The sequence below is a fragment of the Scomber japonicus genome, chromosome 19, assembly GCF_027409825.1.
Source record: "Scomber japonicus isolate fScoJap1 chromosome 19, fScoJap1.pri, whole genome shotgun sequence".
Classification (NCBI taxonomy): domain Eukaryota; kingdom Metazoa; phylum Chordata; class Actinopteri; order Scombriformes; family Scombridae; genus Scomber; species Scomber japonicus.
The window spans coordinates 22037832-22061677 of record NC_070596.1 but is presented as its reverse complement, the minus strand read 5'-3'; the positions used below and the strand labels follow the sequence as shown (position 1 = coordinate 22061677).

At 40.2% G+C, this 23846-nt stretch overlaps 1 protein-coding gene across 1 annotated transcript in view; it reads left to right on the top strand.

The window, feature by feature from the left end:
* Window positions 1–15550, top strand: part of garnl3 (GTPase activating Rap/RanGAP domain like 3) — a 68038-nt gene extending 52488 nt beyond the window's left edge. Inside the window, exons 17-29 of the mRNA XM_053340081.1 lie at window positions 2517–2591; window positions 3107–3221; window positions 3530–3634; window positions 4576–4692; window positions 6129–6289; window positions 6640–6798; window positions 7003–7069; window positions 7429–7536; window positions 8864–8982; window positions 9452–9587; window positions 14400–14618; window positions 15181–15269; window positions 15362–15550. Of these exons, the coding sequence (XP_053196056.1) occupies window positions 2517–2591; window positions 3107–3221; window positions 3530–3634; window positions 4576–4692; window positions 6129–6289; window positions 6640–6798; window positions 7003–7069; window positions 7429–7536; window positions 8864–8982; window positions 9452–9587; window positions 14400–14618; window positions 15181–15269; window positions 15362–15550 (1659 nt within the window). The remainder of the gene's footprint in view (window positions 1–2516; window positions 2592–3106; window positions 3222–3529; window positions 3635–4575; window positions 4693–6128; window positions 6290–6639; window positions 6799–7002; window positions 7070–7428; window positions 7537–8863; window positions 8983–9451; window positions 9588–14399; window positions 14619–15180; window positions 15270–15361) is intronic.
* Window positions 15551–23846: the final 8296 nt, after the last annotated feature.

Genomic DNA, 23846 nt, shown 5'->3' with positions numbered 1-23846 from the left:
ATTACATAATTGCCTCAGCTTGTAAATTAATATCCTCTCCCAACCACTTTAATGTGCTATGCATGTCATTGCTGTATCATTTAATTGGTTTGTCAGTATTCAATTCCTGGTTAATTAAACTCTGATTCTTTGACACAATTGAGATCAGTGACAAAGGTGGAAATGAGTCAGGAACGGTATGTTTAAGCAGAGTTTTGACAAATCACACGGAAGACAATAAGTGTGTGACACAAAAACAACCTGTGCAAAAACATGGACAATTTCAGAAAAAAAACAGGAATTGAAGAAGGAGCTATGTTTGTTTTACTTTCTGCAAATATCTACATGAAAGTACATTTTTGCACTAGTACACCACTGCATTGTCCTGTTGTTTATGTATTGCCATGTATCTTGTGTTTGCAGCTGTGTGCAGCACTTTTTGCACAAGTGTACTGCATTATCTTGTCAGTCAAATATCACTCAGAATATTAACATTTATCTTATCTTCAATATCCAACAAGATCTGCGAAGTCAGTTGGTGTAAAAAAAACAGAAAAAGTATAAAAGTATACAAATAATATGTACATAAGCTACTGCACATCACATCACAGTGAGAATTAATACATTAACCCACTTATACTGGAAAATGTTTGGCTGTTAAATGTAGATTGAAAGACTTATGAAGACTTATTTCATCTCATGCATAGAAGAGGTGATCCAGGGTCTGATGTGGTTCTATTGTGGAGAACGCTTAAGAGTGGAGTTAAAATCAGGGGCTTAATTCACAGTGAGACACCTGAGATGGATTTTCTGTCCATGCCGGAAAGCAGTTCATTGTTTATGAGCCTCATGTGCACTCACTGCTGCACTCCTCTACCAGCGCCGGTGCATTTTTCAACTGTAGTGCAATTTTGACACCACGATGAACCAAATAGAGAAACTGCGGCTATAGAAGAAGCTGCTGAAGAAGAAAACTAGTGAAAACTAGTGTCTCTCATTTGTTAGGAAGATCTGTGACTCTTTGTGCTATGATAAAGTTATTTAAGAGCTGTTATTTTTTTAGTGGATATCTGAGTTGAAGTGGACACCTGCTTCCAAGAGGATAAGGATAGAATAATAAAAAACATGCCTCTGAGCCCAGTAGTCATTATCGGTCTGATGTAATCATTATTACACCTCTGTGGTAGATGCTGACGTAACTTTAATTATACGGGAACAAAAAACCTCTTAAAACACATGGAAGAAAAACACTGTCCGTGGTGCTGAATGCAGAGGACGTCTGGTGTTTTTGAAATGATTGGTGTCAAAATGAAGGCGATGTTTTTTGGGCAGATGCCTGTCCTGTTATGAGCTGATATACCTAACAATACTTCAGACAGCTTCCACTTTAACTGAGTATTTAGAGCATTTGGTGTTGAACCTCCAGGGAGAGCGTGATTCCTCTAAATTGACTGATTTAAGGTTGATAAAAATGAAAAGAAGTGTCTGTGAGTCAGAAGTTGTTCTTTCTAGTCCTTTTATCTTCACAGTCATGCAATGTGGTTGCCAGAGGAAATTGGGTCAGAAAATTCAGTGCCTTTTTAAAAAAAATTGGGTGTAAATATACATGTTTATGCTCCGACAGTAAGCGATCCTATCTCTCTTGTCTCCTTTGTTTGCTAACTGCTTGCACTAAGCCTTGTTCTCGGTTACTGTTTGTGTTTTGCACCATGTTTCCTCTCGTCTTGCTCATTCTATGCTCATAAACACAAAGCGGAGGCATCGACACATTGTGCTGTAAAGCATGAAAACAGAGTAAGGTAGACATGTTGAGTCATTGATTATCCACTTTGGTATAGACAAGGCATTTGTCCTCAACTCAACTGACTCTGTATATTAACTCAATGTGTTATGCCCATTATACACAATGATTTCATGTTCTTGTAGGTATGATTATGTATTTTTTTATGGATATTTTGTCATGGATGGCAGAGTACAACAGCGCTGCCAAGCCATTGTTCTGTTGGTCGGTATTGATTTCATTATCTCCAGATTGCCTGTTTATGCGTTTATGTAAATGGAAACGGCTGACTGTGCAGCTCGGATTTACAATTGTCACTCTGATTAGATGGTTGCTGTTTTGATTGTTGCAGTTCTTTTTCAAAAACTGTCCTCTGTATACATTTTGAAGCAATTACACCTATTTATTAAGACACTTTTTTACTGTTGGACTATGCATCTTGCTTGTATAGATCATTTCCACTATTGTGAGCTGTCTGCCACAGTGCTCTGTACCTAAATAAGCATGGAAACAAGGAAACAAGAATGGCAGGCTGGTTAAATATCAGTGATGGAATACAAGGTGCATACAAGGCTCAAAACACTTCTGTCATTGTAGTGCATTAATATGTATTATTCACAGGCACATGCCAACAGCTCCTGTCCATGTATTGTTAAAATATCAAGCACATTATTTATTTGAAGACGTTGCTACATATATACCGGTAATGAAGTCAAGCCAGAGTTTACTGAATTCACATGTCTCTCGTGCTCTCCAGGCTTTGAAGCTGAAGACCATCGTAAGAGGAGACGCCCCGACCAGCCTTGTTACCACAGGCCTGTGCCGAAAAGAAGTGAGTGCTTACTTTGAGACTGTCAAATCTTCATCTGACATCATTTAATCTATTCCTGATCCTAAATTCTTATTTTCTTAAAACAAGTGAGTTTTTATTATTAAAATCTGATTTAAAATATCTGTCAGCAATATCTCTGCCAATATTAATATTTTTTACATTAACACATAACATGAAAGAATAATTCTTGATGAAGATCCTTTAATTTTTTTAATATACATTTTGGAATCAATATATGAATTGACCAGGACGTATAAAGCAAACACTGTTTCTAAATTACCTCAAACATTTCTTTGACATCTCTGTAAGGCAATTTCTTGTTACTTATTGACAAACATATACACCAATGCCAATTTAGCTGCAGTGAACTATAATTGGATGATATACTCTATTGGATTTTGCAATATGTAGGTCATAATCTGGAATCGAGTATTATATTGATTGACAAAGCAGTTGGATATTAATTCCAATATTCTTGTCTCTGTGTGTACTTACATACATGTTTGTATCTGCAGCCATGGGAGTCCCAGTTGTTCTGCAGCACATTCCCCTATGAGATTGTGTGTGCTGACTCCTGGGGTCAGTCTATGCTGGCTGCTACAGAGGCAGCGGGGGTCATGCTGCTGGATGGTGAGGTCATCCTAATCGATATTTCCTTATGCCCTCTAAAATAAAGCCACCCATCCATATCCATTCAATACTGCACTCAGTAGAATGCCAAGGTCGACAGCTAACATGATGATGATAATGATGTTGTCCGTGTTTCAGGCCCTGATCCAGCTTTGTCCAACGCTGGTGAGTGCCACGCAAGATCGATCCTCCTGTTTCTTGCTGAGAGGATTTTTCTTCTTTCTTTTTTTTTAGCAAATATTTCAACCTTATTTGTCAGATTTTACCCAGTTCTCTTCCCTAACCGTGATGTATGTGTGGTGTTTCAGAGACGCAAGCTTTGCCCCCAGTGCAGGTGTTCGACAAAACTATGGTGGTGAAGCAGATGCACGTTCTCGAGCCTCAGGACCTGCTTATCACCAGGGCTGACAAAGGTAGGCTGAGACCACAAAGAGAAAAAAAGGAGGAGGAGGATGCTGCATAACAGCCCCTCCCTGCATGACAGATACCGCTTCCCCTTGGTACCATCCTCCCTTATTCACTCCTTCTTTTGTGGCGGAACAGTATTTACCGCACAGCTTCTTTTCTCATTATTCCATTTCCTCGCTCTCTGTTTCATCTCTGTCATCGCTCTCTCTGTGTTGTTGAGTACATACTTACCCTTTCCACCTCTGTTGGTCCAGTGAACACATTGATCTCTCGCTGTGATCTAAGGAAGCTGACCTATAGAGAACCAACCCCTGTCTGCATTTTGTGTGTTTGTGTGTTTGTGTGTTTGTGTGTGTGTGTGTGTGTGTGTGTGTTTGTGTGTGTGTGTGTGTGTGTGTGTGTGTGTGTGTGTCTGTTTATCCTATGAGACCGGATTGACTTGGAGAGTGGAGTGGTCTTGTAAAGGACCGACAGATATGCAAGCAGACAAACAGATAAAAACGAAACATACAGACCTAGATTTAAAAAACACACACATACACACACACACACACGCACACACACACACACACACACACACACACACACACACAAATAGGATAAACAAGAAGTCGTTGTGTACTAACAAACAGCTGTAGGATGCGTCTCATGTTTGCTTCAGCCAGAAGAGCATGTAATTAATTACCCTGCAGATGATTAGCTAACCCTAATATTGACAAACAGGGTTGACTCGGTTTTGATAGTGATTATGTGATGGCAGCGCAAGCATTTGTCATGACTGTGTGTGGGCTGTGATAAAGCCTCTGAGAGAGTTTTAAGAAGCCTTCTAGTAATCCTCCTGCGGTACAACGCCATTGTCTGGCCGTGGGAGGATGCTAAAAACGAGATGGCAAATAAAGAGTAACCTTCCTGCAATACTGAAGCGCGGCTTTCACTTTGTTTCCAGGGAAGGACGCTCGCCTCTACGTGTTCAGACTGAGCACGCTCAAGAGAAGCCTGGAGGAGAGGCAGCTGGTCAGAGGCAAGTGCGACAGCCGGGAGAATAAACTGGAGAAAACTAAAGGTACTACACAAGACATGCAATGATAGACAAGTGTTGCACAAGTACTGCACAAACTCCTCCATAAAGAAAATACTACACTGGAATCTAATCATGATACTCTCTAAGCAACGAAACTTCATCACTTCCTTAATTAAGGTGCTTGAAACTAGATTGTCTTTTAATTCAGATCAAATTAGAGGTGAATACCTTTCGAATAGGATATGGATTATTCCACTAACACACAACGACGAGGAGCTTCACCAAACTGCTTCATCAAAGACCTCTTGGTTGCTATCACCAACCTGCAGGAGTCGTTATTTTTGGAGCCTGACTTTAATAATTGACAAGAAAGGACGCATTCAAAAATGGTGGAAGACATACTCATAAAATACTCATAAGTATTATCAGTGTTAGTGTAGTTTAAGTATTGCAGTAAAAGTAGTGGTTTGGTCCCTCTGAATAGTTTGAACTACTTTATATACAGTTAGCTAGTTTAGTCTACTGGTTCACCTAGGAGTCAGGCCCCTCCAAAGGGTCAGCAGGCAGATGTGAGGGGTCGTGAAATGATTAATGGGAGAGGAAAGAAGAAAAAACAAATACACAAATCTGTTTTCAGTTTTTTGACTTGAATTTTTGGTGAAATATTGGATAGACACAATGCTTTTTATAAGACATCAAAAGCCAAAATGGTTTGGAAACCACTGGTGTCGTTTTTAATAATGTGTTGTACTACAAAATTAGTGTGTTAAAAATAATCAAGACTAGTTACCTTCAAGTTTTATAATCTAGTGCAAATTGTGCTCGATAGGATCAGAACAGTTTCAATCCTAAAAGAGAATATCATGACGTGACCTTTGTAAATGTCATTTTTGAACATGCAGTCTTTGAACTGCTGCTGGTGTCATGCCAGCTGTCTCTGCTGTATGCATTGATCTGTGGGGTCATCCCGGGGAACAGCACAGCACATGTTCAATGTACTATATGACCCCGTTTACACTGTATTGGAATAGCCGATACACACATATACTAGTTACTGACTGTATTGGAATAGCCGATACACACATATACTAGTTGCTGACTGTATTGGAATAGCCGATACACACATATACTAGTTGCTGACTGTATTGGAATAGCCGATACACACATATACTAGTTGCTGACTGTATTGGAATAGCCGATACACACATATACTAGTTACTGACTCTATTGGAATAGCCGATACACACATATACTAGTTACTGACTGTATTGGAATAGCCGATACACACATATACTAGTTACTGACTGTATTGGAATAGCCGATACACACATATACTAGTTACTGAAACATTTTTGTGTTGACTGTTGACTCTTTAGCCTGTAATAAAAACAAATCTGGTCCTTGCCTGACCAAAATTTTTTTTTTTAAATGCATTTTAAAACAAAGGGTAAACCTATGTCTCTCTATCTCTATCCCAGGCTGTCATTTGTACTCTATCAACACCCACCATGGCTCAGAGCTGAGGATAGTAGCAGCCATCAGGAACAAACTCCTCCTCATCACCAGGAAACGTTTTGAAGGCTTCAGCGCCATCGCCACAGGAGCAGACTCACCGGTGGAGGAGTTTCAGTATATACGGGTATGACACACTCTAGATGAATGAATAAAAGAATAAATTCATGAGTGGAAAAAATGACTTCATGAGGGAGGCAATTAATCAATAGGTTAATATAATGTTAATTCACTTTTAAAGAATTTGTGATTCAGTCTTTTTTTTATCACAAATGCCAAAAACTGACTGGATCTAGCACTAGTTTTCTTTGCCTTATGTTATATTACATTAGATATCTTTGGGTTTACTAGGGTACTGATTGGACAAAACAAAAAAACACTATTCTCTGACATTGTATAAACTAAAACAATTAATAAATGAATCAAAAAATTACAGTCATTAAACTAAAGTAATTGTGCGTAATATCCACCCATTAGGAGATCTGTCTGTGTGACCCGCCGGTGGTGATGGCGCTGGTGGACGGGCCGACGGGTGAGAATGATAATATGATCTGTGTGGCCTACAAACATCAGTTTGACCTGATCAATGAGAGCACGGGAGATGCCTACCGACTACACCACGTAGACGCCAACAGGGTGAGGCACTTGTGCATGCGCATACACTCTCTTTTTATAATTTGCTTTCATGTAATGTAGAAATGTATCTTTTATATTGTCTGAATGGTTTCTCAGTACCTTCAGGATATATCACCCGACATTATTTGTTAAAACGGTGACTCATATCTGACCTTTGGATGGTGTTGAAATGATTCTCCTAAACCGACTTGTCTTTGCCTGCAGGTAAATTTTGTAGCAGCCATTGATGTGTATGAAGATGGGGAGGCAGGTCTGCTGTTGTGTTACAACTGTGAGTCTCCCTTTAACTCCAAATGTTTCACCTCTCTGTCTCTGTTGTCAAAGAGAAGCTTTAATGTTCTTCCTCTGCCACAGTGCCTTTTACTGGAAAAAAAAACAAAAAAAAATCATCCCACAGACTGCTCCAGAATATTAAGAGTCACAAAGGGATTTTGAAAATGTAGCAATCTACTTTAGCTTTTGTCTTCTTCTGTATGTGTCTGGGTAAAGGGACAAACAGCTCCTAAATTTTAATTTAGTTTCAATAAAATGCTGCCTTCAATTCATGTTCAAAACAGACAGAAAACCAACAGTAAACAGAAGAAAATGAAGCATTTCATTTTAAACTTGTGTCCTCTTTCTCTTTTATAGATATTTGTTACTATAAGAAAGTTTGTCCGTTTAACGGCTCCACACCGATGATCCAGTCCAACACCTCCGATTTCCACTTCAGCTGGAACCAGATGCCCAATGCTATTGGTAGGTTACCATGGCAACACCGCTTGGGCCCCACCCTACCCATGCTGCTGGCCTGGCCGGAGCTTGCTGTCGCCATGGAAACACCATGTGTGGCCACACGCATCCAATTGGCCTGTGTGATTATTTGTGCCATTGTGTGTGTGTGTGTGTGTGTGTGTGTGTGTGTGTGTGTGTGTGTGTGTGTGTGTGTGTGTGTGTGTGTGTGTGTGTGTGTGTGTGTGTGTGTGTGTGTGCATCTGTGTACATCTGTGTGTATCTGTGTTTGAGTGTATTATCATTTATGCAGAAGGTGATGAAAAACAAACACAGTTGGCACTAAAGCTTCAACTCTCAACCTTTTGATAATATTATGCTGCTGTGAATCCTATAATATGCCTACCTTTTACACACACTCAGACACACTTAAACAACCAATAATGATATGTATTTGTAATAACTGACTCTCACTCTCGCTCTTATCTAACTAATATTCTGCTGGAGCTCTGATAAACCCGCCACCGTGACCTGTCGGCACCAAAGAACAGTTTAAGTTAGCGACATTAGTGAGATATTTAATTTCAGGAGTTTGTGGTGACCAAAAACAGAACTTAAATGGGGGTTGAATATTGGACTTAAATGTCAGCCTTGTGTTTAAAGCTTGTTGCAGTACCAACAAGTGGCCAAAACATCAGTTAATGTATAACTTTGAAAAAGTTTTCATGTCAAGGACACAAATTTGAGAAGATTTTATCCAAGGGTACCCCATCTGATTTTTGCTCTTACAGGTTTTATTACAAAAAGTGTATAAAACCAATGTCTGAAATACTCTTACATTCTGTCATTGTGTTACTTATGGATTGAATTAGTGAAAATGAAGTGTTCCCCTTTTTGCTGGGGACCCCCTGGAACCCACTCAAAGTCCCCAGACTCCACTTTGAGAACTGGTACAGGAGATATAAATGTCACGACAAAATTGGACATAAATGTCATTTCCATATTTAGTTTTGGTCCAGTCACACAAGTCTTATTATAATTTACAGAATTTTGTTTCTACTTTTGAGATCTGTCTTTGCTCTCACCTTGTTGAGAGTTTAACGCCCCTCTGAGAGATGTTCAACATGATTGTCGCTGTCATTTTTCTGCATTAGCTAATGATGATATTTCAAAATGACACTGGATGAAACCACTAAAGGCTCAGTATTCTGGTAGTTGAAAAAGTTGTATCTTTTTTTCTATAATAATAATAATAATAATAATAACAATAATTGTCCCCCCAGTGAAATCTTGGTTGGCCCTCTGTTGATCATGTGCTACTGGTTTTAATCATATGCTCTTGTTGTTTTTGCAGTTTGTGCGTTTCCTTACATCCTGGCCTTCACAACGGACTCCATTGAGATCCGACTGGTGGTCAACGGCAACCTCGTGTACACAGCAGTGGTCCCAGAGCTACAGTTGTCTGCTTCACGGGTCAGTACGAATTACAGACAACTTTAGTTAAGGCAATTAGATATTAGACTTACATTATGTTGGTGCCCTCAAAAAATGTGGTTTCACTACAGCACACACACTTGAGCTGGTGAGTGTTATCAGCATTAGGAGGCCCAACTCTGCGTTATAGAAGTAGCTGTCTCAGCGCTCTCATTTCAATCAATCTTTATTACCCCAGTGGGAAATATGGCTGGCGATCTGTGTGGCTACAAAGCAATAATGCACTCATAATTCATACACATGGATAATTTAAAATAGGCCACAGTGCACCTGGCATAAAACAAATACTTTTTCTACCTTTATCCCCATTCAATTTTTTTTTATTCACCTTCTGCTTCTATCCTTTCCAGCCCTTCCCTCTTAATATTTTCTGGCATCTCCACATGTTCACAGTCTCCCTGTATTGATCTCATTCACTCTCTGCGTCCCCCTTTTTTTCCACCTACAGTCGGACATCTATTTTGTTTCGTCGGCTCCAATGAGCTCAGCCTCCAACTGCAGCTCGAGAGATACCAGCTCCCAGAGTTCCCCACAGACGCCCACCGGCTACGAGATGCCTGTGTTCCCGTCGCCGCTCGGTGACGGTAAGCCCCGCCCAAAGAAAAGCACCGGAGGATGTTGATATTACTGCTTCGATATTAAAAGTTTGTAAAATGACGGCGTTGCCTACAGACCTGTTTGACTTTGAACGCTACAAGAGCTCGAGAAGCATTTGCATAAACTTGTCTCAGCAGAATGGTTCATTGAAGCTGCTGCCTTTCTCCTCCAGGGTTAGGGTTAATTTCCCACTCTTTAATCATGTGTAGTTTTCTAGAGCGAGATATTTAATTGCAAACATCTCTCCCATGACTGTTATATCATCCTCCGCTCATTACTGTACGTATTTACTGACAGAACGTACAGTTTTATGTCAAATATTAAAATGCTTGCACTGTTGGCTCCATTCATAGTTGAATATAACCATACTGATGGTTTTTAAATATTTTACCTACAAATGTTGTCAGCGTTAACATTATAGTAGACCATTTTTCAAAGCACACAGTAAGATGAGCTAGTTTTCTGCCTTAACTGCAGCCGTTTTCTTCTATTTGGTTTAATACACGACGAAAATCAGCTTGCAGCAAATTGAAACAGTGCAGAATTCATTGCATTTATTGTCACTGACAAATTTTGTCATTTCAAGTACAGATCAGTTTGAAAATTCTTCTTGCCGATGCGTTCAGGGAGCCCCCACTTCCAAGAGTATACTGCTGATGTGCTATGTTTTTAAGAGCTAAGTTGTTGGAAAATAAACTGAAGACAAACAAAAGTGTAAGCTGAAAGGATAATGTGAACTTTGGACATAAATATGTAGTTTTTTAAAGCTTAGTAATGAAGCTTTGAAGTAACAGCTGGGCACTGTGGTTTTTAGCTCAAACAGGAGTAAATAGTGTATTTATTGGGGACTATTTTCAGCAGCGGAATAATATACATTTTGTTCTCTAGTGGCTATTTACTGCAGCAGGATGGTGTCCGTGGGATTTACTCAAAATGAGCTACAGTTCTTGTGTTCGTGATGTGTTAATAATCTTTTTTGACAACATGGGAGCTCTACTGGCACAGACGAACAAGCTTTATCAGGCTTTGGCCACTACTTGTCACTATACTTACGTTTGGGCAGCCAACTGTCAGATCAGGTAGGAATTCAATTTAAAACAGTTGATAAAGAAAATGGTAGGTAGTTATGTGTATGCAATTTGAGATTAAAGCGCTAAAACATGCAAAAAAGCATCATTATGATCCTTTAAATAATTACAATGTGGAAGGAAGACTAATCACCCACCTCCACCATTCAAGGGACACAATAAGTGTCCTCAGAGGCAGAGAATGCTTTCAAGGATGATTGAGGATCAATAAAGGCCCCTCCCTTCCACCCTCCAACCTACTTTCACTCCCCTCTTCCATCTTTCATTGTATATTTGACCATTCAGAGTCCTCCCTTCCCCCCCGAGGTTGACCTCTTCCAGATTGATAGAACTGTCTGAAATTGGGTACATTTGTGACGCAAGGCTGTCGTTAGTGTTGTTAATAATATGAATGTTTGTCACTCAGCCTGAGCCTACAGATTGATGGATGACGGCAATGTCAACTCCTCCGTGTTCATTAGAGTTTGACTTTTCTAGCTGTTAAAAGGGACACAAAGTCATCCTCAAATGCATCCAAGGACAAGGCTTGAGGAAAATAAATATTAAAATGTCCTGGTTGTGTTTCTCCTGCTCCAGTCTTTTCCTCTTTTGCTGAGGGGAGTGGGTATTTACGGATCCCATTAAGGCTAACAGGGAAGAAGGTTTGGCTGTCGCTGCTGCAATTAGCCGAGGACTGGCTTTATGCTTTTAGATTGGTTTGGGGTAATCATTTCTCTCAAAGATTCTCATTTTCTTTCCTGTTTAGCTGGTTATATATGTAGATGATTTTGCATCACTGGGAGTCGTACACCTAACCGAAAACCTACTGTGTGAGTGTGTGTGAGTGCCTAAATGTATGTACTGTGTGTGTTCAGTTTGTGTAACCCTCTTCTTCGTCCCTGGTTCAGATTCTATACGGATCCCCTATGGTACCAAGCTTTCCCTGTACATGTCTAAGGATGCCGAAGGTACTGCAGGATTCTCCCGCAACTCGTCCTCATAACGCTGCCCCACTAACATGCACGTGCTCCCAGAGTGTATCACCCTGTCTGCTCCAAGCGGCATGTTGACTTGAACGTTGGTTGAATGTTAAGTGAACATTATGTCTTCCCCATCCCCCTTCTGCCTTAACTAATTAAAGCATTAGCATGAGGAGAGAATGAGATGAAGGAGAAGAAAAAAAAGGTGATACACAGAGTATAAGAACGAGACAGAGGAGATAGTGTCGATCAAGACGGAGGGTTTCAAAATTACAGGGGAAAGGACGCAGGAAAGGTATGCATGAGTGCGAGGAGGAAAGGGAGGGGTTGTGTACAAAGAAAGAGGTTGGGAGAGAAGGAAGGAGAAAAGGGAAAGAGGGAAGGAGAAGACACGTCTGCCGCAGCATGATTTACAGATTGCACTGTCGCCATGGAGACTTTTGTCAGCCCTCTCTTCGATCCAAAGTGGTGGTCCAAACAGTGGTGCCACAATCTGAGGGTGAAGGAGGGGAAGGGAGGGGAGGGGGTTGGTATGGACAGCAGAGGGAGGGGGGCTGAAGAAGGGTGCTGACAAAAATCCCATCCTCTAACTGCCTATGTGCCTGCCGTATCTGCTCCTTGGGGAGGGTTTCATCTGATGTAATCGCATCAGTAATGTGAACAAGATGCTGTTACTGATGTGGCTGCCAGCCGCCACCCACCTCCACTGGCTTAAACACACACTAAAGACCTGCAGCAAAACACCTCTGGAGAATTTGATTTCCAATTAGTGCTAAAAGCTCACCTAATATTTATATTTTCATCGTGTGACACTTCCCCTGGTCCAGAAACGCATGTGGAATATATTGATCTATGTGATTGTATATATTCCTAATAACTGCATGCTTTTCCACATTTGGTTTATTGCCATTTTTGCTGTATGACAGCGCAGGTACAGGAGACAGGATCTGTAACAACACTAACATAGTGTACCTGTCAAACATCAGCAGTGACCCTCTATTTTTCACCGTGGCTCTTTCCTCACCTCTCACCCTCTGACATTTCAGATGAGACGTTCCTCTTTGTGCAGCGTATCCTCCACATTGATTCAGTCCCATCCATGTCACAACCAGCCTGCCTCACAGGAGCAGTGTGGCTGCCTGAGCTGCAATACTGCTCCCTGATGGCTTAATCATGCACTGCAGTTTGGCACGCTGCAGCTTTGTGGGCAGATTGTGCCATTTCAAAAACTCCAAACATCCATTTAATGTGTCCCAGACAGACTTTAAGCATTTATATCATCTGCTGAATAAAAGATAGCCTTCTGTAAGTGACTACAACTGAACAGTTATATTACATTAACTCATTGTAGTAGGGATGATTCATTTTAATATCCCGTCAGTGAATAAGATTCACTTTAATATCTTCATTTGAATATGGAGGTCTGTTTCTGTTGTATCGGCCGTCAACATCCAGACTCTTTAATTTATAGGCTAATATGAGTGCGTGTGAATGAGAGAGAGGGATTTTATATGTGGTCACAAAAAAAGGTTTAGTGCATAAACTAGCCTACTTTTCACATGTACTTTACATTAAAGTTACTATTTAACCATTTCTTATGTTCAACGCAGCCACTACTTATCATTCATTTTAATGTTCCATTCAAATTTACTTGCAAATTGAACTTGCTTGCTTGAGTCTGAAAATGCATCGCAATAAACATTTTGTATTTGTTTTGTGAATTGTGACATTTTTCTCAACTGGTGCATTCAAGGACTGTGGTTTAAAACACATCTACACTATGTTTGCTTGCTGCCTGTGTTGTAAGTGTGATTTTCTAATAGTACAGCAGCACATGACAGCAATGCTTCAATCAGCCAAATGTTAGAGAGCCTTTGAATGCACCAGTGAGATGGTTTTAAAGGAATGGATTGACATTTTGGAAAATAAGCTTATTACACAAGTAACATAAGAAACCACTCTCATGTCTGCATGTCTTGTGTCCTTGTACACGAAACTGTAGATTAAATGTTGTGAGTGATAGATAGAGAAGAAAATGAAGTAAGAAGGAGATAGAACTTAGTTTAGCCTAACAGTTAAAAACTGCTAGCATGGCTCTGTCCTATCAACATACCTAAAAACACCTCCATAAAACTGCACCTTGTCATTTTTAGTCTTTGGTTTTTGTAAAAAGTTAAACAAATAAGATGTAAAGTGATCATTAGTGAGCTTTATTGGTGCTGGTAGGCATATTTTGTTACTTTTAGCTTAGATTGAGTCAGGCTAGCTGTTTCCCACTGCTTCCAGTTCAAGCTAGGTTAACCGGCTGCTGGCTTTACTTCACAGTAGTATTAATCTTCTCATCTAACTCTCTGCAGGAGCGAGAATAAGCGTATTTCCCAAAAAATGTCGAACTACTTCTCTAAAAATGGTCTTGCTACTGCATTACCAGGCAACAGTAATGTAATTCTGAGAGAAAATTGAATAAACTGACAGCAACAAAATGTTCAGAGGCTGCATGGAAAGTCTGAAAAGATATAGTATGCTTTATATCCTGCTGAATTTTATGGATAAAACATGCAAAACACAGTTATTATTATGGCGTTTCATACATTTCTCATTAACTGCCACACATTCTTCCCCCTTTATATCCTTCCTGACATTTTGTTCCCATCTTTGCTATTTTTTAAATCTTGTTTCATGTCTTCTCTTGTCATTTCCTGACTTTACCTGCCTTGCTCTCCTTATCCCACCCCTCTCTTCCTCTTTGTAGGTGAATTGGCATGTAAACACATCTTCAAGATCCCTCTGTGTAACTTGGTCGGCCGCAGCATTGAAAGACCCCTCAAGTCCCCTCTGGTCAACAAGGTGTTGACGACTCCGGCCCCAGCCATGGTGCCCCCAACTCCCCTTATCTCGGCCACACACTCGCTTTCCCTTTCCCGCATGGAGATCAAAGAGATAGCCAGCCGCACACGGAAGGAGCTGCTGGGTAAAAAGTTTTAGACACTATTTAACAAAGTTACTTTGTGTTAATGTTATGTAATAACTGCATTAACACTTTGACATTTTGACAATGATGTTTATTTACTTTCTTGTGCAGCGTTAAATGAGAAGAACACTTTGACATTTTGACAATGATGTTTATTTACTTTCTTGTGCAGCGTTAAATGAGAAGATGGATACCAATCTCATATCTATTCATCAAATATGCAGCTACAGCCATCAACCAGTTGGCTTAGCATAAAGACTGGAAACAGGGGGAAAGAGCTAGCTTGGCTGTGTCTAAAGATCAAGAATCAAATCACCATTATCAACACCACTATAGCTCTTTAAGTCTGTGTGAAACCACAGGGAGTTAATTCTGTATTTTTACAGATTAAACAAACAAGATAACTTTAGGTGTTTCCCCCTTTTCCCAGCTGCTGGCAGTAGACTTATGACTGTGCCATCAATCCTCTAACCTATCTATCTGCAAGAAAATGAAAAAGTGTATCCCAAAATACTGAATTATTCCTCCAACTCCATTTTCTGTCATCTCATACCAACAAAAGGCTTGACAGAGGAGCCAAGTGGGAAATCAGACAGTGGGACAGTCAAACAGAGGAAGATGAGCAAGAAGAACACTGAGGAAGAGCCCAAAGCACGAGCACTAACATCAACAAACAGTGACAGGTGACAGATTCAACAGTAGCATTGTATATTTAACCACCACTCAAAACACTGTCATTTGAGCTTGATTCATATGTGTCTGTGCACAGCAGGTTAGCTTCAGAGTCCATTGAAGCAGACCTGGATGTTCATTGTTCGTCAAGTTCAGAGGCCGAGCCAGAGAAGGTGGTGTTGCGAGCCGAGAGTCCACCTCTCGCCAGCGCATTCGCCCTCTCCACATCCTTCGAAGAGGATGTCCTGGACCTAAAGTGAAGACAATCCCCTCGTGCACTTATTTGCCCAACCACTCCTGTACTGTCACCACGATTTGATTATTTCGGTTGGTTTGCTTTTAAGTTGTTGTTTGTTGAGTTGGGTTTTGTTTTGTTTAAATCCCTTATCTTTGGTCTCCCCATTCATCAGAAAAGATGGGTGCAGTGAGAGTTAGAGGATGTGTCTGTGCGTGTTTTTTTTCGTGAGCTGTCCCTCTGCCACCGTGTGTTTGGGTGTTTGTGTTGCCCTGCAGCAAATAACCCAAAGAGGCAATGAGATTGCGTAAGATGCTGTGGTTTATTCAGAGTTCTGTAACAGCCTTGAGATAGCGTTAATGGTTTGATCCCAAACCACAAACTGAATGTAAATCTGCGCACCGAGGCACGTCAAAAATCTCTGCATTCACCATGCCCTCTGAAGTTGTTAGAGCTTAATATGTGTTGTATATTATGTGATTATTTCCAACCCACTTTCAAATGTTGTATGATATGCATATGTAAGTGTACATCTGTTTATACACAAAGATGCAGACACAGTCATGCCTGTGATGCATATTTATAGATATATTATAAAAATCCATTTTATTCCCACATTTAGTAAAAGTATGATGTTTTATGCTCTCTGCACATATTAGTCCTTATTATTCTCCTTATTCACAGTACACAGGTAGACAGGGCTGGAGGCAAAGTCTCCCACAAGTGCCATTTCCCAGCATCCCCCACTGAACTACACCTCTTAACAGCCACCTTATTCTGGTGTCTGGCAGTAGCAGCCATGATTGTAGTCCATGGTGACCCACACCTCTATTCAGTTAGGATAATTTCAGCTGACTGAAGCTAATCTCTCAAAGCCACACACATTCAACATTTCGCCCCATAAGAATGAGCCGACCTTAAATCTGCATGACCCGCCTTTGCTACAAGTGTTGTGTCTCCTGCATCAAAAGGCTTCTTTGGAAACCATGAGGTCTGCAACGTCATACCAGAACATAACAGCATAAAGCAAACCACGATGTGAGACGAGAGGTAGTAGGGTGTTAAAAGGATAATGAGCCTGTTTTTACTGACTGTCATGTTTGATGGCACGAGGTGCAATGGTGTTTCTCTGCAGCTTTAGGTGAAATGTACAGCAAGGGTATTGATATAGAAAAACTACAAGTAAAGGGTAAAACTACAAGTTTTAGACGAAAGATACATTTAAAATACAGTATATAATCATAAACTGAAATAATAGTAAAGCATAATTTTATCAAAAATTATAAATGAGCTAAAACTATCTTGACTAAAAAAATACTATAAGATATAAATGTATGTAAAATATGTAGTTTTTGTCTTTTTCAATATGTGAAAGGTACAAAAAGTGGTGCATCTTGAAGGAATCTTGTTGAAATTTTTGAAAACCATTTGTTTGTATTAATTTATTGTTTATATTGTATAGTACCAATTCCAAATAGATACAGAATGATTTTTATTTAGATCAACATACAAATTAAAACATTTAAAAAAACTTTATTAACAGTGGTTCTAATTCCTGATCCTCAAGGTCCAGAGGCCCTGCTAGTTTTCATTGCAAATGTCCAACAAAAACCTGATTAACAGCTGAGGAACATGGAACAGGGTTGAAATGATGAATTATGGGCCAATTCACAGCACACTGGTTAACACTGGACACCCCTCTAATGTCCAGTTATCCCCCACCATGTTTACAAATACACACCCAGAAAACCAACAAACCTGCTCATATTTTCAGATCCTGATGGCATTAATACGCACTCATACCAAACTTGAAAATGTTGGTTCTTCTTCAATCAAACACTGTCTTGGAAAGAAACTTTTATAGTCCTGTTTTGGGTTTTTTGTAAAAGGTTACAATTGTATAAAGGTAATAATTATGTTGTTTTGAATCTAATCCTGTTTCAAGTCTCATTTTAAACTAAAAATGTAAGCATTTTGTGCAAATATACACTTTAAAACTACAAAAGGCATGTTGTCTGATTACTTTAGAGGCAATCCCTCTTTTGGGCAATCAGCACTGCAGAGTAGGTGTAAAAAAATTGCTGCAATCAGTTAACTGGCAGCATAAAAAGCCTGCAGTATTCTCAATCTTGAACAATCAGCTGTAGCCTAGAGGCCACAGCCAAACAAATTTAGACAGGCTCTCAGTGACATATTGAAGTAATCACTTTGAAACCAATTATATCAGCTTAAAATTTTCAAGTTTAATTAGTCTTATCAGTCAGTGTGAAGGCCAAATCTAACATGAAACAGGGAAAATGTCCTGAGTAATGAACACTAGACAGTTTGTAAAAACAAAAAGGATAAAGCTTTAATGATCCACAGATAAGTGGTGCAACAGACTGGCAGCAGTGGTTCTGACTATGCTAATATGGGTATGAGAGCGCCTCCGTGTGGTGGTTTCACAACACAGCAGCCTTCAGATCTTGCATGAGCCTCCTCCTACTTTTCCCTCACACCTCTCTCCTCTGTTCTGTCCTGCCTGTCTCAGTGTGAACCCCTCCAACACTATAACACAACTCAGAAAACTAAAAAGGGAGGAAGAAGAGTGGGGTGGGGGGATTTTTACAAAGGTACTCTACTTTAGTGTTTATTACTCTGATTGAGTGTGGGTGACTGGGAGATGCCCGGCAGTTACAGTTTGTAACGCTGCTTCTTCCAATTATGTTGTTCCTATTTCTCCAGTGTCGAGTACTCTTTGTTTCTACCTCCCCTTGGCATTTTCACAGTTTTTTTTCTTTTTTGTTTGTTTGTTTTGTTTTGTTTTTGTTTGAGGTTTTTTGTATCTGAATTAATATTTACTGTTTAGACTGTTGCTGAACCTCTCTGTGATATCAAAATGAAAGAAAATGAACAAAAAAAACACCAAGTGTCTTAAAATATTGTATCGCCATCGTTTTTAATGCCAAGTACTACTTGTAAATGTTTGTGTATCAAATGTGGCCTCAAATGAAACTGAACTATATTATTATTATTATTATTATTATTATATTATTATATTATTAATATTATTTGAGCAATTATTTTAAACAAGTGCTGTAGACCACTGCTGTGAAAGTAGTAGATTCTGTTCATTGATATGTAATAAATATTTATGAAATTTGAACTCTAAACTTGTTTTTTGTTTACTAATGTTCTATATTACAATGGACATTTTCACACAACAGAGTCGTTAATTGAATTTAGAATAATCAGTTTCCCACAAGCAATCACAAAATACAGAGGTGAGCAGCTCACATAGGTCCACGTTTTGAATGAATGTTAACGAGCCAAGCACTGTCTGAGATGTATGACAAGTTGTTTGTTGCAACCAGGCACCAATACAGTGTTAGGAGGAGAGCCTGTGATTGAAAGATCACAGTGGAAATCTTAGTTGGGGCAGGGGGGTATTTCAGTGTTCAGATGGTCACTTAACTAATGTTTTAAGACAGACTTGGAAAAACTGTGGACCCCATCCATTAACTCTGCATTTTTCTCTTGCACACCAAGCACTGGCATGTCTTCCCTCACTATATCCGTAAACTTCCCCTTTGGCATTTATCTATTGCCTTGCAGCTCCATCCTCAGCATCCTTCTTCCAATATCACCAAGATCTCTCCTCCACACATGTCCATCTCAATCTCACCTCTCTTGCTTTGTCTCCAAACCTTCCAACCTGAGTTGTCCATCTACTTCATAATTTTGTCCATCCTTGTCACTCCCAATGAAAATCTTAGCATAGTCAACTAACCAGATCTACCTCCGGTCTTTTCATCAGTGTCACCGTCTCCATACCATACAACATAGCTGGTCTCACTATCCTTTTGTAAACCTTCACTTCACTCTTGCTGGTACCCTTTTGTCACAGACTTTCACCTCTCCAGGCTCTCCTTAACCTGTTACCTACTCTCACTACAGATCACAATGTCATCCACAAATGTCGTAGTCCCTGGAGACTCATGCCTGATCTCGTCCATCAACCTGCCCATCACTATTGCAAACAAAAAAGGGCTCAGAGCCGATCCTCGATGTAATCCACCTCCACCCTGAACCCATCCATCAGTCCAACAGCACACCTCACTGCTGTTGTACTGTCCTCATACAAATCCTGAACCACTCTTTCATACTCCTCTGCCACTCCCAACGTCCTCATACAATACCACACCTCCTCTCACGGCATCCTGTCATATGCTTCCTATACTACTACATTAACATTCTCAAAGCAAACATCTAAAATGCTTTTTCCTGGCATGAAACCATACTGCTGCTGAGAGTTTTTTGGTATCCTACAGACCGGCATGACTTGCTTCAAAAGCGGTACAAACACCTACATCTTCTGCCAGAGCACAGAGTACAGCCTCAAATGCTCATTGGATCCAACATGGTCCACCTACTGGTCCCCTTACAGCCAGTGAGACTTAGTTGGACATTGTAGGGCCCCTCAAGTCTCATGGAGACCCCAAGGCACAAACAGCAATGTCTCTTCACTAAGGTAGTTACCCCAGAAGCTATGTTACCATGCTGAGAAGTTGCGACTGATCGATGTATTATCTCACTAAAAGCGAGTGACAAAATCTAAACAAGATCAGCAAGCCCTGGAGCTCCTTGTCTTAGCCACTACCAAAATCAAAGTGACTGGAATGACATTATGTGACCCTTATCCTTCACAAACCTAACTCCCAGTATCTGCAGGAGGCATTTCTACTGTACCACTTGTTGGCTGTGAAAAGAGACTCCTCAAGGACACAAGGCTGCCAGAAGTCTACTGCATACAGATGCAGAAACTGGAACAGAATGAGTATGTGGCCAAAGTACCACCTAGGGATGTCAAGAACTCAAAGGATTCCTGGTATTTGCATCATTATGGAGTCTCACACAACAGTGAGGTCAGGATTTCCTGTAACTGTTCATTTACAAGGGGCAGTCACTGAATAGTCAGTTGTTCCTACGGCCCACTCTCTGTCCTTCGCTTCTCTTGGTGCGCCTTAGATTCCACCAATCACCAGTGGCTGTCAGTGGTGATATCAAAGCCATGTTCCACCAGGTGAGGCTTCTTCCTGCTAACAAGCCACTGCTCAGCTTCACTTGAAAGCATCTGGTGAGGACAGAAGAACTAATTGTATTATGTATGGCAGATGTTGCCCTTTGGCACAACTTGTATTCTGTGCTGCCTATGCAACATGTGCAAGACAACGAGACAGGCAATGAAGACATCTTGGAGTCCATTGACCAGATGTTCTATGTCACAATTGCTTTCAGAGTCTTGGAACAGTGACTAAAGCCTGGGAACTGGTGAACAAGATGAGGGAACTGCTTTCTGTGGGTGGCCTTGAGATTAGATGACATCACTGTCCATTGACCACCTGTCCTGTGAAACTAGAAGTCAATGCTTTCTCGGGAAAGCCCTCCAGGAATCTGTGTTAGGCCTACTGGGGGACAGTTTATACATGTACAAGTTGCTTCCATCTTAATTTGATCGATTACTTACTTCTATGATCCATTTTTCCTTCCAGGTTACCTACTTCCATACACTACATATACCATGGTTTTGTTGCAAAATCTTTGGAAGATTGGGCATTGTTTGGATGACCCTATTCAGCAGCAGGACCTATAGAAAGATGCCAATCATGGGAAGTTGAGCTATGTGACCTAAACAAAGTGAAGATTTCTCAGTGCCACAATCCATCATGTGGCAACTCTGCTGCAATTACAAGGGACCTCCACGTATTCATGTGTCAAAGAGAGCCTATGGGGTAGTTGCGTACTTGGAGTCTGTTGGTGAACAAGAGCATTTCCATACAACCTGTTTCATGACAAGATCTAATGTGTCACCTAAAAACCAGCTCTCCATGTCCCATCTCCAACAATTCAATCCATCATCCTGTGGTTTGACTCCACAACTGTCTGTCATACTGATTTAAGGCTGAGTCCTAGTATTTGTTGGTATTTAGATAGCAGATATCCGGGAACATACTGGTTCAGCTGACCAGAGGTATGTGAACACTGCAAACAACATGGCAGACAGTGTTAGCAGAGGGCAGACTCTGATGGATCTAGTGCAGTAGAAAATCTTTTCATAAGGAACTTACAATGTAAGTGGGATGGGAGAAAAAATCCACAAGCCTAGTTTTGGGTAAACATATTTAAAAGTTTATTTGAAACTAAAATGAAGCTTCAGTTGTCCAGATTAGTCAAATAAAGTGGATATCTGTCACCATTGCTGTCTTTTTAGTTCCAAAGTCCCTCTTTTTGTTCCACTGCAGCTCAATAGGGAAACACCATCAGAACAAACAAAAAGAGGTAATTTGATGAAGAATGTGCCAGGTATCCACTTGACATGACTAACTCAAACTGATGAAGTCTCATATATACTTCAGATAAAGTTTTAAATATATTTTTGCACAAAATGATTTTGTGGAAACACTGTTTAATCTTTTCACAACCAGTATGAACAATAGCAATGAGTACAGTGAAGAAAATCTTATTCAGTGTTAATTGTGTGAGGTTTTTCTTGTATATTTACTCTTCAGTTCTCTTGTTGAGGTACTTCCTCAATCTCATTACACACACAGAGAGCGAGAGAGAGAGAGAGAGAGAGAGAGAGAGAGAGAGAGAGAGAGAGGGGGAAAGTGAAGAGTAGGAAGGAGTACCATTTCCTTTTGCCTGAAAGCTAAAGGCAGGTTGAGACAACCACACCAATGACGCATACTGAGGATATAGACACACCTCTGTCCCTGGCATATCATTAGCTTTATGTTTCACACAGATCGTATGTATTGTTGATGCTCGCTCATTCAGAGCTAAGGATTAGGCTTTCTTCAGTCCTCCCACACTCGTGGGTTTGTTACAATTCTTTTGTTTAAAAAGAAAGATCCCATGTTGACAAAATATTCCAGCTCTGTAACTTCCAAGTTTAGTCATCACTGGAAATAGGATTACTGGAAGTACATACGATTTGGGGCTGAGTATTATCGTTATTGTTACTGTCAGGAGCCAAAAACAAATGACAAAGGAGTGAGGAAACAGGGTTTTGTATGAGATTGAGAAAAAGATGATGTTATAACAGATGGAAAAAAAGAACACAACATACTGTAAACCTGTTCAGTATTTAATGTCTCCTGTCTGTTCTGTCAGTAAGTCTATATGGTCCAGCCCCCCCCCCCCCCCCCCCCTTCCCTGCCGGCCCCTCAGGATACAACAGTGAGCAGAGCCCAGCCGAAGGTCTTACATAATTGTGGAGGAATGCTGGAGCTTTGCCGTGGACTTCTGGATCATCTCACCCTCACACACACATGCACGCACAAAGTGGGGCCCTGTCCCTGCAAAACTAGAACATACTGTTTCTGCATGACCAGGCAAAGAAAACAGTGCGATGTCTCTCCAAAAAGACAATTAAATGAATGAATGAATTACTGATGGACACATCACATTAAAGTTCAGAATATGTGTGAATTGTTTTATTACCTACGAACAAGAATGTATCAGCAGAATTACAAACATCACTAATAAATTATTATTATAATACTTATAAAATACACTGATTTAAAATTCACAGATAATTAAATATTACAGAAAAGCTCTTCTGCATTTTGTTTTTTGTTCTTTCTGTCTCAGCGGGTTGTTGCATGACATTTATTTCTTAGTTCATTATGAGTTTTGTTGGAATATAGAAAATCGACCGTCATATCCTTTAAAAGGAACTTGAGACACAGTTTTACTTGCACTGCTGGAGCATAAAGTTGTATTCCACCGATTCTCTCTCTGCTGCATAGACCATCAGAACATCATGGGTCATCATGCCAGGATCCACTATGCTTTTGTTGTAACACACAATCCAATGTTAACATAACAGAAGGAAGATCTTCACAAGCAACAGATGAAGATACGACGCCACCTGAATGGTGGTCTGTGTTGTGTATAAACACAGAGGGGCAGGGGATCAACATACAGCGCTGGAAAATAGTCCCAAGTTTCAAACTAAATATCTACAACAGTCCATCAGTAATCTTCCAGATTATTTATCAAAACCTGGTTAAAAATAAAAATAAGGGCATACCTTCATTTGCATTTTAAATATTTGTGTACAGTACAACATGTCAACTTCAAATGACTTTTAACACATTCTCACATTTCAACTTTGTAAATAAAACAAAAATACTGATGACATTTTATAAACCCAAACCCAAGCAGTGGTGTGATCACACACCTTATATTGCACTCTCACTGACATCCATTCTGCTTCCCCAGGAGCCCTCTCAGGAGTTGTGTGTTTTCCTCACACAGGTCACACATAGTAACCACCA